Genomic DNA, 16,877 nt, shown 5'->3' with positions numbered 1-16,877 from the left:
GGCCGCTGCGGGAACAGGTGGTGGCTAGAGCCTGGAGCCAGCGAGGAGCGCGGCGGGCGTTTCCAGTTCTTAGAGCAGGAAAAAGGCTGTGATTACTGCAAGGATGGGAAAGTGCAGGTGCCAGGTGTGTACACCGCGCTCACGAGGTTTACTTCAAGCAGTTTTGTAGAACTTGTCCGAAGTCATCTAACCCTTACCGAGTGGAGGATGTCACCTGTAAAAGTTCTAAACAGTCTAGACGCTCTTGCCCAGTAAAACTTTGCCAATTCCACCCTAAAAGGCTCCATCCTTACGATTGGTGCAGGAGATGCACAGGAAACGCCTGTCCTCCACAGCACCTTCAGCTTCAAATACATAGTTCACATGAACATAAAAAAGGCCCTGCTGAACCGGTGTTAGTGGCAGACAAGTGAGCTTTTTTTCATGCTCCTCCTTTCTGCTTCTCCCTTCTCAAAATACTTCACAAAAGGCTGTATTTTTTTTTGTTTTGTTTTGTTTATTTATTTATGGCTGTGTTGGGTCTTCGTTTCTGTGCGAGGGCTTTCTCTAGTTGCGGCAAGTGAGGGCCACTCTTCATCGCGGTGCGCGGGCCTCTCACTATCGCGGCCTCTCTTGCTGTGGAGCACAGGCTCCAGACGCGCAGGCTCAGTAATTGTGGCTCACGGGCCCAGTCGCTCCGTGGCATGTGGGATCCTCCCAGACCAGGGCTCGAACCCGTGTCCCCTGCGTTGGCAGGCAGATTCTCAACCACTGCGCCACCAGGGAAGCCCAAAAGGCTGTATTTTTGACAAGTATTAAGTTTTGCAGAAGTATTTTAAAAGCATTAAGTACTGCAAAACCATTGACCAAAAAAGTACATAATACAGTATTGTTGACTATAGACATTACCTTGCATATCTGAAACTTTATACCAACTGAACAACATATGAGTTTGAGTATTTTAGATACCTCATATAAGTGGAATCATTATGCTAAGTGAAATAAGCCAGTCACAGAAGGACAAATACTGCATGATTCCAAACCATAGATTTTTGATCGTTATTAACATGATCCTGTATAAAACAGGGACATTTAAGAATAAAATAAATATGCAATATATTTTTAAAACATTTCTAATAAAATATAACATGTGCCAGACATATCTAAAGGTATACATTGACTAGCTGAACAACTTACAAAGAAAATATACCTAATGCTTACATGTAGACACATGCTACAACGTGACTGACCCTTGAAGACATGCTAAGTGAAATAAGCAAGTCACAATAGGACAAACATTGTATAATTCTTCTTACCTAGAGGAGTCAAATTCATAGAAATGGGAAGCAGAATGGTGGTTGCCAGGGGTGAGGGGAAGAGAAAAATGGGGAGTAAGTGTTTAATGGGTATGGAGTTTGGATTTGGGATGATGGAAAAGTTCTGGAGATACATGATTGTGTTGGGTGTACAATAGTGTGAAGGTGCTTAGTGCCACTCAACTGTACACTTAAAAATAGTTAAAAAGGTAATTTTTATATTAAGTATATTTTACCACAATAAAATTTCGAATATATATATATATATATATATATATATATATATATATATATATATATATATATATAATTTTCAATCATAACATACAGAAAAAGACTGTGTGTATGTTCCAAAAAGGATGGCAGGATTGACAGATGTGTGTTTAAATCAAAACCGTTTGGACAATTCCATGGGGAAAAAAGCTCTTTTAATTGAATAAATAGGAGTTGTTAGAGCATTTAACCTGCGAATATAAATTGTTACACTTCAAAGTAGAAGTTGGTACAATATTCAAGTGAAAGAAGCTTAAACCAAGAATCCAGTGCAATGCATTTAATCTTTACTGTGATACTGTCTCTGGATGTCTTCCATATTTTGAAAAATAAATATTGAATACTAAAAATACTTCCTGAGAGTAAGGGATAATACATGTATATTTAGTGGAGAAAAGATCCTTGTGGGTTCTCAATAAATATTAACAAAATGTTTATATATTATAATCATATTAAAGCCTAATATATGCTTATTGAATGGAACATTCCCATACAAACTTTTTTCTTACGTAATAGAGAACTGATTTACTTCCAAACTGGAGAGTTCATAAATATTTTAATCTTCATGATCCAGAATTTTCCTCAGCTACCACAATGAAATTCTTTTTCTTCTGCCAATATGCTTCAGTGGTTAAATATGCAAGACAAAGCATTGTCATAATTTAAAAATATTACTCTAACTGATGAACTCAGTGAAATTTCACTAAAATTATGAACTGTGGCATATCTCATCTTCTGATTAGAGATGATGAAATGTGTTTTGTAGTCACAGAAATTTAAATAAAAGAAACCACATAATCAAAATCACTGTTTTTAATGAATACATTTTGTTTATATGAATACATGACTTTTAGATTTTGTAAACATTTAACATTTAACACATGTGGTTTCATAAGACATTTATTAGCTGCCAGAATGTGTTTGGCCCTCCTGGTTTTCTTCAGATATTTATAACTTCACCTTAAATGTTTTGAATTATGTAGGGGAAATATTAATGGAAGAACTTCAACTTTGGTTTGAAGCTTGACTTGTATTTTATAGTGCAGTTAAGTTCTAGAATATTTAGCTTTAAAAAATGTCCTTTGAAGTGTACTGGAACGAATGTCTTTGGTAAAAACACCTGAGAAGTTCACCAAGATTTTTACAGAGGTGATTGCACCATTTTGCTTTCATATATCTTTATAGTGATGGACTTTAAAAATTAATTTTCATTTTTCAAAGGACAGTGGTGTTTAGTGTTCTGTGGACAGTGCAATGATTGACATTTTAACTGATAAAACATCCAGGTAATGAAAGAAATGGTTTGAACTTTTCTCTTTTCTCCTAAAGCCAAATTTCAACATTTATTCAATCCAAAGTTATTTTGTCTTGAAATCTTCTTTACATTTTTGCAGTTGAGTGACACAGGCACAGATGTGAAGAGTCTGCGGAAGGGTTTGGTGATGCTTGGGTGACTTTGACTTTCCATTTCCACACTCACTGGTCTTATAGCTATTTCACACCATTGCATATAACAATAAGATTGTTATCTGCATGGACTTGCTTCCTTTGTGAATTAATATATAATTTATTGCCCCAATAGGGCAATATTGAATTTATTGCCCAAACAGAGTCACTTGAGAGGAAAGAGAGGAGAGGTATTATTATCCTTGGACAACAGGTGTAAACTGGGACAATCCTGGGCCAACCCAGATGGAAGATTTTCTATTCCAGGGATGTGTGCCTTTAGGAATTGAGGGTACCCGTGGTGGGGGAGGTGGAAGGATTCCTTGACTAAGTTCACAACCAAGAATTTGCAACTTATAAGCACATTTCAGAGGTCAAGTATATATTTCAAATCTTGTCTATTTCTACATTCTACCAAGTGACTTAGAAGAGCTGGGAGGTGGCTTGGCAGGTGGCGAAGTTCACAGAGGACCAAAGAACTAGATCAGAGGATTTCCTGGATGCCCAGGGAGACAGTCACAGCTAGGTCATAGGTTCTTAAGACTGTCACAAAACAGAAGAGGCTCTCCTTGGAGCATTAACTTTTTATCAATAACAGTATCTTATCAACTCTGTAGCCAGAGCTGTGAAAAGGAAAACATCCAGAAGCAATAGATTTCCAGCTAAGTACTATGTGGGTGAACAGCATCTCCTTGTCATGTTGATTCACCATTAGGTGATGTGCAACAGTTTTTCATTATTATATGATAGTTAATTTGCTTGTTTTTATTTTTTGGGAAATATATTTAAGGGGAAAATAATATTTGTTTGTAAAGAAAAATATCTTTCATTATATATCCATTATATGACTGTCTAAACAAGCATAGCTCTAAGATCTATACGTTTAATTTACACGTAGAGAAAATTTGTGGCCCTGTCACTTGCAAAGTGCACTTCAGTGTTTTAAGAGTTGACACGTTAGTGATGAAATATCTGGTCATGAAACCAGGCATCCATTTTTATAGAAATTTGAAGATCCTTTGATTATTAAGATATAGTGGGCTTATTCAGTATGCTGATAAAATTGCTCACATTATTTAAAACTGAAAATAATGGTTAAGAGCAAGCCTACAGTGAAGCAGTCTTTTAAATTTTGAGACAGAGTCCCAGGTGCAGGGAGGCTTCAAAGTATAAGCTTTGGTGTCAAACAACTCAAAGCCTGGATATTCCATGTACTAAAATTTACCATAGGTGAGTTGCTTAGTGCTAAAGTTTCAAAAAGAAAATCTTTTGGGGATAATTACGCTTGCTGTGTAGGATATTTGTGAAAACAAATGGTAATATATGCAAAATACTTGACACATACTTGGATCTCAGTGGGAACACATCTATTATTACTTTTATTAAAGATGATAGAATTGTGTTGTTAGGGAGCTTGTCAAAACTTTAGGTGTTTTCTGACCAAGAATTATATTGTCCTCCCATCTGTTATGAAAATGTGTCTGCATTAAGAGGAATACCTGGAAATATGTTTTAAATTAATTGTATTAATTTATCCCCCAAACTAAGATAGGCTGATACTATGATTCTTATTTCAGGAAAAGAAAATTTAAACACATAAAAGCTAATTTCTTGAAAGTACAAATCAAGTTGTTAGAACTTCTGCTGTATGGCCCAGTCCACTGAAACTTTTGTTTTTTCCTCACTAACTTGGTGAAAAAGCTAGGAAAGGTGCTTAGGAAGCACTTTCTCTAGAAGTTGTGCTTTGTGATAAATATAGGAACTTAAGTATTTTTCAACTTTTTAGTTGTGTATTAAGAAGGGGAAACAAAGCAAAGTTCAAAATATCTAATTTACCTGCAATGCAAAGTGGCTAGGGATTTTTTTTTTTTTTTTTTTTTTTTTTTGAGAAACTGTTAAACTAGCATAATAGAATGAATTCTAAGGTGCCGACCTCAGGCTCTTCAGGTGTCTAGAATTAATTTAAATACCATCCTTTCAAATTTTTTTTAACCATCTTGGCGGGTGAATCTTTTTCATCTTGGCAGGTGAATTGGTTACTCTCTGAAAAGCTGTAGAGTTTCACCCTGTGTCGTTAAATGCAATGGAGATGGCCAACCAGGGTGGAATGTGCCAGGCTTGGAGACAGAAGAGTGTAGAAGGGCAATGCCTCACACAGCACATGGAACACTTTGTGAGGTTGGAAAAAGTAAAACTACTCTGATGATCAGGAAACATTCTTTACGAAGTGGAGTGACAGTTCTGACTGCCTAAGTTGATTGGCTAACATAGAGTCAATGTTTCCCTGCTTGCTTCCCCTTCATTTCTCCTTACCAGTTTTCTTTTCGTGCATAACAGCAAATCATCTCAGGTGTGGCTTTGAGTCTGGTTTCTGTGGCTGGGAGCCACTTCTCACAGAAGAAGATTCACACTGGGAATTCGTGAAAAGGTTGACGAGTGTAGACCGCCATCTTCCTGATGCTGAGAACACAACAAACACAAATCATGGTAGGACATTTTCCTCTTTTTTTTTTTTCTTCCCCCCCAAAATTGTTAACTTTCTTTCCTGTTGTGGAATGATGATACTATGTATTTTCACTTCTATATATAGACTTTATAAATGGAACTCTGGTTTGTCTTGCTTTAAATTGTCCTGATCAACTTAATAATTTGTGCTTAATTGAGTTTCCTGAAAGGAGCATTGTTTTAATAACAAAACTTTTTGTTACACTTTTTAAAAGGTTGGATTGAAGGCATGAAGAGGGGAAAAGTCTTCTGGTAATTTTCTCTAGTTGTCATGAATCATGTACAGTAGGGTGGTCTTCTTTATAGAGCAATCCAAATTTCATAAAACAGAAAGAAAAATAGTTTAATCCTTTTTCTAAGAACAGAGAACAGAGAGTTAGCACTATCTTCAAAATAAATCTACAAATACTTGAATGCAATGTAATCACTCTTATGGCTTCTTTGTAATAAACAATCTTACTTCTTCCCCATATATACTTTTTTTTTCTTTTTTCTCATTTGTATATTCTTTTTTTTTTTAAACATCTGTATTGGAGCATAATTGCTTTACAATGGTGTGTTAGTTTCTGCTTTATAACAAAGTGAATCAGTTATACATATACATATGTTCCCATATCTCTTCCCTCTTGCGTCTCCCTCCCTCCCACCCTCCCTATCCCACCCCTCTAGGTGGTCACAAAGCACCGAGCTGATCTCCCTGTGCTATGCGGCTGCTTCCCACTAGCTATCTGTTTTATATTTGGTAGTGTATATATGTCCATGACACTCTCTCACTTTGTCACAGCTTACCCTTCCCCCTCCCCATATCCTCAAGTCCATTCTCTAGTAGGTCTGTGTCTTTATTCCCGTCTTGCCCCTACGTTCTTCAGGACCCTTTTTTTTTTGATTCCATATATATGTGTTAGCATACGGTATTTGTTTTTCTCTTTCTGACTTGCTTCACTCTGTATGACAGACTCTAGGTCCATCCACCTCATTACAAATAACTCAATTTCGTTTCTTTTTATGGCTGAGTAATATTCCATTGTATATATGTGCCACATCTTCTTTATCCATTCATCTGTTCCCACTACTGGGCATATACCCTGAGAAAACCATAATTCAAAGAGTCATGTACCAAAATGTTCATTGCAGCTCCATGTACAATACCCAGAACATGGAAGCAACCTAAGTGCCCATGTATACTTTTAATCAGCAGTACAATTTTTACATATCCCCTTAAAATAGAGCAACCATAACTACGTATGGCATTCCAATAAGGCTTTGTGAAGCTCCAAGGAAAACAGAAGGGTTTTGTTCTGTTTTTGTTTTGTTTGGATAACATTACAAAGGTACATTAGTATCATATTAACTTAATAATAAGACAACTGTACTGTAGATCCTCTTTAAGCTTGTATAAACCCACTGGACATTATTATATTTGTTTCTCCTTTGAGATTTCCAAAGAAGTATGTGAAAACTAACAGTGTTGACTGTGTCTTTAGCCACTGGAAATTGGGGTTAGTTGGGGAGGATGTTAGGGGATGGGAGGGAGACTTTGGCTATCCATCCGTTATCTAAAACTATAAATGCAGCTTATTATTTAACAGTGGAGTGAGATCTTAATTTTTGCTTTTGTGCCAATGAGTCTTATTTTTCCCTTAAGATTCTGTGACAGATTGGATTAAATTTAAAGTTTGTGATAGGAAGGAGAATATTAATTATTAGAACTATATGTATTAATAGTACATTTCCTCCAAGCTCATATAATGTTTTTTTTTTCCTTTCTCAAACCAGTTATTGAGTATATATCAAATTACTAGAGTTGGGTGTACACAGATGGAAGGATATTTGGGTTGTTTCTAAATTTTGGTGATTATGAATATTCTATAAGATTTGCCTACAGGTTTTGTCTGGATATAAGTTTTCATTTAACTTGAGCACTCTTTCCAATTCCTATGTATAATTAACATTTCCACTCTGGTTAGTGAAAAGACCCTACTATTGCTGGCCCTTTGTGACCTTGGGGCAATGTTTCAGCTGCCCCTTTTAGAAGGTTTTCCTCCAGCCTCAGGTAGTTTCCTTATATCCATGCCCTGGTCAGTACTCAGGTGGAAATTTGGGGGGAACTCTCTGGAGATCTTTGGAGCTCTCTCTCTTTGCAGCTCTCCCCTCCTGGAACTCTGCTTTATGAACTATAGCCACTTGAGTCTCCCCGAGGTGCTATCTTTTCAACTTGAGGAGACCACCACACTCCTCCTGGCTTCCCCCTCCCTGAATGGCAGCTGGAAACGTGGTTTAGGCAGTAAGCTGGGGAAATTGTATGGCTTAGTTCATTTGTTTCCCCTCTCAGAGATCATTATCCTGTGGTTCTACATTCCCATTGCCCTACATTTGAAAACTATTATTTAGTATATATTGTTTTGATTTCTTTGCTACTGTTAGACAGAAGACTAAATCTGGTCCCTGATACTCAACCTTGCCTGGAAACAGAAAAAGCCTAATTCTTTTTGTTTTTTTGCTTTATTTCTTTTGTCTGGATATGCCATTATATATCTAGCCATAATCTTATTGAGTGACAATATTATGACAATGCTGCAAAATCCGTACTTATATGCATTTTCTTATATGGGGAACTTTTATTCTATGCAGTAAATGACTAAAAGTGAGACTCCTATTTTTTTACCAAAAGATATGTACTTTCCCCTCAAATTTTAATACTTAAAATTCCAGCAGCAAAAAAGAGTGCTTTTTTTCTATTTGCCTACCATCAATAGACATTATATTCTCTTAATTTTTTAAAAAACTATGGGTATAAAATGATTTTTCGTGTGTAACCTTGATTTGTCTTTCACTGAAAAATGATTTTTCAGATGTTTCTAATTTTTCAATTTATTTAGATCTTTAATTTCTCTAAATATTTGAAGCTTTCAGTGCATAGACTTAAAAATATTTTGCTAGTATTTTCTTAGGTTTTTAATATTTTTGCAGCTACCGTGTCACCTTTTAAAAACTTATTATTTTTGGTTGCTGTATATATAAGTGCAATTATATTTTTAAATACTGACCTTGTATTCAATGACCTTGTTAATTTTTTTTATTACAGTTAAGAATTTAGAAATGTTTCAAATTTTCTGGGTTCATAATTACTTTGTCTTCAAATAATGACAATTTTACTTCCTTCTTTCTAAATCTTAAGCCTTCTGTTTTTTTTCTAGTTTTATCGCCCTAGATAGGACTTCGGAAAAATGTTAAATAGAGCTTGTGATAGCTGCTGTACTTGTCTTGTTCCTATTTAGGGGAAAAGCTGTCAGTAATTCAGCCTTGAATGTTGTAGTTCCTAAAAGGTTTTTTTTTTTTTTTTTTTTTTTAATAAATATGTGCTTTTTTTAAATTTTTTATTTATTTATTTATTTTTTAATTGTATAGCTACTTTATTTATTTATTTATTTATTTTTTGGCTGTGTTGGGTCTTCGGTTCATGCGAGGGCTTTCTCCAGTTGCGGCAAGTGGGGGCCACTCTTCATCGCGGTGCGGGGACCGCTCTTCATCGCGGTGCGCGGGCCTTTCACTATCGCGGCCCCTCCCGTTGCGGGGCACAGGCTCCAGACGCGCAGGCTCAGTAGTTGTGGCTCACGGGCCCAGCTGCTCCGCGGCATGTGGCATCCTCCCAGACCAGGGCTTGAACCCGTGTCCCCTGCATTAGCAGGCAGACTCTCAACCACTGCGCCACCAGGGAAGCCCTAAAAGGTTTTTTTGTTTCAGATAAAGATGTTTCCAAGCATAGCACAAGGAGATCTGCTCAGTGCTTTGTGTCCATCTAGAGGGGTGGGATAGGGAGGCTGGGAGGGAGATGCAAGAGGGAGGAGATGTGGGCATATATGTATAGCTGATTCACTTTGTTATACAGCAGAAACTAACACACCATTGTAAAGCAATTATACTCCAATAAAGATGCTAAAAGAAAAAAAAAGATGTTTCCTTCTATTCATAGTGTGTTAAGTTTATATATATATACACACACACACACGTATGTTAGCATGTTAAAACTTGTCACATGCTTTTTTCAGCATATGTTGTGATAATCATATGATCATGATATTATCCTTTTTGTTTCTAATAAAATGAATGATTTTTCAAATATTAAACCATCCTTGCATTCCTGATCCAAACCTCCTTTCGTTGGTTTTATTTATGATTTCATTCTTCCTTCTTAATGGTAATATTTGTGATATTTTTACCTAAATTCATTATAAAGTCATCATAAATGTTCTCACAGCATGTAAGGAGTCCCTTCCGGGCCATTGTATTAAGGGGGTCCATCCTTTGCAAAAGGTGAGGTTGAGGCTGGCCTAGAAAGCTTCACATGGGGAGACTGACCCCTCCATTCTTTTTTATTTTATTTTTTTTTAATTTTTGAACTTTATTTATTTTTTTATACAGCAGGTTCTTATTAGTCATCAATTTTATACACATCAGTGTATACATGTCAATCCCAATCACCCAATTCAGCACACCACCATCCCCACCCCCCCGCGGCATTCCCCCCTTGGTGTCCATACGTTTGTTCTCTACATCTGTGTCTCAAATTCTGCCCTGCAAACCGGTTCTTCTGTACCATTTTTCAAGGTTCCGCATACATGGGTTAATATACGATATTTGTTTTTCTCTTTCTGACTTACTTCACTCTGTATGGCAGTCCCTAGATCCATCCACTTCTCAACAAATGACCCAATTTCATTCCTTTTTATGGCTGAGTAATATTCCATTGTATATATGTACCACATCTTCTTTATCCATTCATCTGTTGATGGGCATTTAGGTTGCTTCCATGACCTGGCTATTGTAAATAGTGCTGCAATGAACATTGGGGTGCATGCGTCTTTTTGAATTATGGTTTTCTCTGGGTATATGCCCAGTAGTGGGAATGCTGGATCATATGGTAATTCTATTTTTAGTTTTTTAAGGAATCTCCATACTGTTCTCCATAGTGGCTGTATCAAATTACATTCCCAGCAACAGTGCAAGAGGGTTCCCTTTTCTCCACACCCTCTCCAGCTCTTGTTCGTAGATTTTCTGATGATGGCCATTCTAACTGGTGTGAAGTGATACCTCATTGTAGTTTTGATTTGCATTTCTCTAATAATTAGTGATGTTGAGCAGCTTTTCATGTGCTTCGTGGCCGTCTGTATGTCTTCTTTGGAGAAATGTCTATTTAGGTGTTCTGCCCATTTTAGGATTGGGTCGTTTGTTTCTTTAATAGTGAGCTGCATGAGCTGTTTATATATTTTGGAGATTAATCCTTTGTCCGTTGATTCGTTTGCAAATATTTTCTCCCATACTGAGGGTTGTCTTTTCGTCTTGTTTATGGTTTCCTTTGCTGTGCGAAAGCTTTGAAGTTTCATTAGGTCCCATTTGTTTATTTTTGTTTTTATTTCCATTACTCTAGGAGGTGGATCAAAAAAGATCTTGCTGTGATTTATGTCAAAGAGTGTTCTTCCTGTGTTTACCTCTAAGAGTTTTATAGTGTCCGGTCTTACACTTAGGTCTCAAATCCATTTTGAGTTTATTTTTGTGTATGGTGTTAGGGAGTGCTCTAATTTCATATTTTTACATGTAGCTGTCCAGTTTTCTCAGCACCACTTATTGAAGAGATTGTCTTTTCTCCAGTGTATATCCTTGCCTCCTTTGTTATAGATTAGTTGACCATAGGTGCGTGGGTTTATCTCTGGGCTTTCCATCTTGTTCCATTGATCTATGTTTCTGTTTTTGTGCAAGCACCATATTGTCTTGATTACTGTAGCTTTGTAGTATAGTCTGAAGTCAAGGAGTCTGATTCCTACAGCTCCGTTTTTTTCCCTCAAGACTGCTTTGGTTATGCGGGGTCTTTTGTGTCTCCACACAAATTTTAAGATTTTTTTGTTCTAGTTCTGTAAAAAATGCCATTGGTAATTCGATAGGCATTGCACTGAATCTGTAGATTGCTTTCGGTAGTATAGTTATTTTCACAATATTGATTCTTCCAATCCAAGAACATGGCATATCTCTCCATTTGTTGGTATCATCTTTAGTTTCCTTTATCAGTGTCTTATAGTTTTCTGCATACAGGTCTTTTGTCTCCCTAGGTAGGTTTATTCCTAGGTATTTTATTCTTTTTGTTGCAATGGTAAATGGAAGTGTTTCCTTCATTCTCTTTAAGATTTTTCATCATTAGTGTATAAGAATGCAAACGATTTCTTTGCATCAATTTTGTATCCTGCAACTTTACCAAATTCATTGATTAGCTTTAGTAGTTTTCTGGTAGCATCTTTAGGATTTTCTATGTATAGTATCATGTCATCTGCAAACAGTGACAGTTTTACTTCTTCTTCTTCTTTTCCAATTTGTATTCCTTTTATTTCTTTTTCTTCTCTGATTGCTGTGGCTAAAACTTCCAAAACTATGTTGAATAATAGTGGTGAGAGTGGACATCCTTGTCTCGTTCCTGATCTTAGAGGAAATGCTTTCAGTTTTTCACCATTGAGGATGATGTTTGCTGTGGGCTTGTCGTATATGGCCTTTATTATGTTGAGGTAGGTTCCCTCTGTGCCCACTTTCTAGAGAGTTTTTATCGTAAATGGGTGTTGAATTTTGTCAAAAGCTTTTTCGGCATCTATTGAGATGATCATATGGTTTTTATTCTTCAATTTGTTAATATGGTGTATCACATTGATTAATTTGCATATATTGAAGAATCCTTGCATCCCTAGGATAAATCCCACTTGATCGTGGTGTATGATCCTTTTAATGTGTTGTTGGATTCTGTTTGCTAGTATTTTGTTGAGGATTTTTGCATCTATATTTATTGGTGATATTGGTCTGTAATTTTTTGTGTGTGTAGTATCTTTGGTTTTGGTATCGGGGTGATGGTGGCCTCATAGAATGAATTTGGGAGTGTTCCTTCCTCTGCAATTTTTTGGAAGAGTTTGAGAAGGATGGGTGTTAACTCTTCTCTAAATGTTTGATAGACTTCACCTGTGAAGCCATCTGGTCCTGGACTTTTGTTTGTTGGAAGATTTTTAATCACAGTGTCAATTTCATTTCCTGTGATTGGTCTGTTCATGTTTTCTGTTTCTTCCTGGTTCAGTCTTGGAAGGTTTTACCTTTCTAAGAATTTGTCCATTTCTTCCAGGTTGTCCATTTTATTGGCATAGAGTTGCTTGTGGTAGTCTCTTAGGATGCTTTGTATTTCTGCGGTGTCTGTTGTAACTTCTTTTTCATTTCTAATTCTATTGATTTGAGTCCTCTCCCTCTTTTTCTTGATGATTCTGGCTAATGGTTTATCAATTTTGTTTATCTGCTCAAAGAACCAGCTTTTAGTTTTATTGATCTTTGGTATTGTTTTCCTTGTTTCTATTTCATTTATTTCTGCTCTGATCTTGATGATTTCTGTCCTTCTGCTAACTTTGGGTTTTGTTTGTTCCTCTTTCTCTGGTTCCTTTAGGTGTAAGGTTAGATTGTTTACTTGAGATTTTTCTTGTTTCTTGAGATAGGCTTGTATAGCTATAAACTTCCCTCTTAGAACTGCTTTTGCTGCATCCCATAGGTTTTGGATCGTCGTGTTTTCATTGTCATTTGTCTCTAGGTATTTTTTGATTTTCTCTTTGATTTCTTCAGTGATCTCTTGGTTATTTAGTAACGTATTGTTTAGCCTCCATGTGTTTGTGTTTTTTACGTTTTTTTTTCCCGTAATTCATTTCTAATCTCATAGCGTTGTGGTCAGAAAAGATGCTTGATATGATTTCAGTTTTCTTAAATTTACTGAGGCTTGATTTGTGACCCAAGATGTTATCTATCCTGGAGAATGTTCTGTGTGCACTTGAGAAGAAAGTGTAATCTGCTCTTTTTGGATGGAATGTCCTATAAATGTCAATTAAATCTATTTGGTCTATTGTGTCATTTAAAGCTTCTGTTTCCTTATTTATTTTCATTTTGGGTGATCTGTCCATTGGTGTAAGTGAGGTGTTAAAGTCCCCCACTATTATTGTTTTACTGTTGATTTCCTCTTTTATAGCTGTTAGCAGTTGCATAATGTATCGAGGTGCTCCTATGTTGGGTGCATATATATTTATAATTGTTACATGTTCTTCTTGGATTGATCCCTTGATCATTATGTAGTGTCCTTCCTTGTCTCTTGTAACATTCTTTATTTTAAAGTCTATTTTTTCTGATATGAGTATTGCTACTCCAGCTTTCTTTTAACGTCTATTTTATCTAATATGAGTATTGCTACTCCAGCTTTCTTTTGATTTCCATTTGCATGGAATATCTTTTTCCATCCCCTCACTTTCAGTCTGTATGTGTCCCTAGGTCTTAAGTGCGTCTCTTGTAGACAGCATATAGATGGGTCTTGTTTTTGTATCCATTCAGCAAGCCTGTGTCTTTTGGTTGGAGCATTTAATACATTCATGTTTAAGGTAATCATCAACATATATGTTCCTGTGACCATTTTCTGAATTGTTTTGGGTTTGTTTTTGTAGGTCCTTTTCTTCTGTTGTGTTTCCCACTTAGAGAAGTTCCTTTAGCATTTGTTGTAGAGCTGGTTTGGTGGTGCTGAATTCTGTTAGCTTTTTCTTGTCTGTAAAACTTTTGATTTCTCCATCATCTCTGAATGAGATCCTTGCCAGGTAGAGTAATCTTGGTTGTAGATTCTTCCCTTTCAACACTTTATCATGACACTCCCTTCTGGCTTGTAGAGTTTCTTCTGAGAAATCAGCTGGTAACCTTATGGGAGTTCCCTTGTATGTTATTTGTCGTTTTTCCCTTGCTGCTTTCAGTAATTTTTCTTTGTCTTTAATTTTTGCCAATTTGATTACTACCTGTCTCGGCGTGTTTCTCCTTGGGTTTATCTTGTATGGGACTCTCTGCACTCCCTGGACTTGGGTGGCTATTTCCTTTCCCATGTTAGGGAAGTTTTCGACTATAATCTCTTCAAATATTTTCTCTGGTCCTTTCTCTCTCTCTTCTCCTTCTGGGACCCCTATAATGCGAATGTTGTTGCATTTCATGTTGTCCCAGAGGTCTCTTAGGCTGTCTTCATTTCTTTTCATTCTTTTTTGTTTAGTCTGTTCCACAGCAGTGAATTCCACCATTCTGTCTTCCAGGTCACTTATCCGTTCTTCTGCCTCAGTTATTCTGCTGTTGATTCCTTCTAGTGTAGTTTTCATTTCAGTTATTGTATTGTTCATCTCTGTTTGTTTGTTCTTTAATTCTTCTAGGTCTTTGTTAAACATTTCTTGCATCTTCTCGATATTTGCCTCCATTGTTTTTCCAAGGTCCTGGATCATCTTCACTATCATTATTCTGAATTCTTTTACTGGAAGGTTGCCTATCTCCACTTCATTTAGTTGTTTTTCTGGGATTTTATCTTGTTCCTTCATCTGGTACATAGCCCTCTGCCTTTTCATCTTGTCTATCTTTCTGTGAATGTGGTTTTTGTTCCACAGGCTGCAGGATTGTAGTTCTTCTTGCTTCTGCTCTCTGCCTCTGGTGTATGAGGCTATCTAAGAGGCTTGTGTAAGTTTCCTGATGGGAGGGACTGGTGGTGGGCAGAGCTGACTGTTACTCTGATGGGCGGAGCTGAGTAAAACTTTAATCTGCTTGACTGCTGATGGGTGGGGCTGGGTTCCCTCCCTGTTGGTTGTTTGGCCTGAGGCAACCCAACACTGGATCCTACCTGGGCTCTTTGATGGGGCTAATGAGAGACTCTGGGAGGGCTCACACCAAGGAGTACTTCCCGAACTTCTGCTGCCAGTGTCCGTGTCCCCACGGTGAGCCACAGCCACCCCCCTGCCTCTGCAGGAGACCCTCCAACACTAGCAGGTAGGTCTGGTTCAGTCTCCCCTGGGGTCACTGCTCCTTCCCCTGGGTCCTGATGCACACACTACTTTGTGTGTGCCCTCCAAGAGTGGAGTCTCTGTTTCCCCCAGTCCTGTCGAAGTCCTGCAATCAAATCCCACTAGGCTTCAAAGTCTGATTCTCTAGGAATTCCTCTTCCTGTTGCCGGACCCCCAGGTTGGGAAGCCTGACATGGGGCTCAGAACCTTCACTCCAGTGGGTGGACTTCTGTGGTATAAGTGTTCTCCAGTCTGTGAGTCACCCACCCAGCAGTTATGGGATTTGATTTTACTGTGATTGTGCCCCTCCTACTGTCTCATTGTGGCTTCTCCTTTGTCTTTGGATGTGGGGTATCTTTTTTGGTGAGTTCCAGTGTCTTCCTGTCGATGATTGTGCAGCAGCTAGTTGTGATTCAGGTGTTCTCACAGGAGGGAGTGAGAGCATGTCCTTCTACTCTGCCACCTTGGTTCCTCCTCATTATACACCTGGTGGTGCAGTGGACAAGAATCTACCTGCCAATGCAGGGGATACGGGTTCAATCCCTGGTCTGGGAAGATCCCATATGCAGCGGAGCAACCAAGCCACGACCACTGAGCCTGTGCTCTAGAGCCCACACCCCACAACTACTGAAGCCCGTGCGCCCAGAGACCATGCTCTGCAGCAAGAGAAGCCACCACAACAAGAAGGCCGCACACCGCAGCTAAGAGCAGCCCCCGCCCGCCACAACTAGAGAAAGACTGCGTACAGCAACGAAGACCCAACACAGCCAAAATCACCCCTCCATTCTTTATTTTCATACTGTGCTGGTCAGCTAGCCCGTCTGGGGTATATGGGTGTACAAGAGTTTTACAATGAACAGTTCAGATTAACAGGAACAGTCTCTTTGGCATACTGTAATTCCACAGGTCTCTTAACTCAGTGTATTCTGTGGAGCAGGCTTGCAAGAAAATAAGTCCAGAGACGTATTCCTAGAAGTACATGGGTCTGGGGATAGAGTTCAGTATCTTTAGGCCTAACCTGCATATATAAACTTTAAGTCAATATTATCTGTTTTTCAAATATTTGGTTAAAATTCTCTCAGGATTACATTTAGCGTCCACATCAGTTTTTACTAACATAATATTTTCATAATATCATCTTTCCATCTAATAACATGTTATCTCTTTTCATTTAATCAGAAGGCTTATAGTTTTCCATGGAGTTTTATAATGTTCTTCATATAAGTCCTGTCCCATTCTTGTTAAATTTATTCCTACGTATTTTGTATTATTGTTGTTAACTGTGAGTAGAATATTTCTTACCACTCTATATCCCGTGTCTTACTGCTAAAATAAATAAAAATGACTTAAAAGTATTTCTCTGTTTCTATTTGCCTTACTAAATTCTTTTATTCATACTTGTCTTTATTAAAAGATAGCATCTGTTGGGGTTTCTATTTTTACAATTATATTATTGGCAATACTTGTGGAACTCTATCTCTACTTTTCTATTGTGTTTACTAGA

At 37.5% G+C, this 16,877-nt stretch overlaps 1 protein-coding gene across 1 annotated transcript in view; it reads left to right on the top strand.

Annotated features, from left to right (window-relative positions):
- MALRD1 (MAM and LDL receptor class A domain containing 1) overlaps positions 1-16,877 on the top strand; it is a 608,926-nt gene that overhangs the window by 82,057 nt on the left and 509,992 nt on the right. The window contains exon 12 of the mRNA XM_057542012.1: positions 5,352-5,501. Coding sequence (XP_057397995.1) covers positions 5,352-5,501 — 150 coding nt within the window. The remainder of the gene's footprint in view (positions 1-5,351; positions 5,502-16,877) is intronic.

This window comes from Balaenoptera acutorostrata, chromosome 3 (assembly GCF_949987535.1).
Source record: "Balaenoptera acutorostrata chromosome 3, mBalAcu1.1, whole genome shotgun sequence".
Lineage (NCBI taxonomy): Eukaryota > Metazoa > Chordata > Mammalia > Artiodactyla > Balaenopteridae > Balaenoptera > Balaenoptera acutorostrata.
This window is presented reverse-complemented; position numbering and strand designations above follow the sequence as displayed.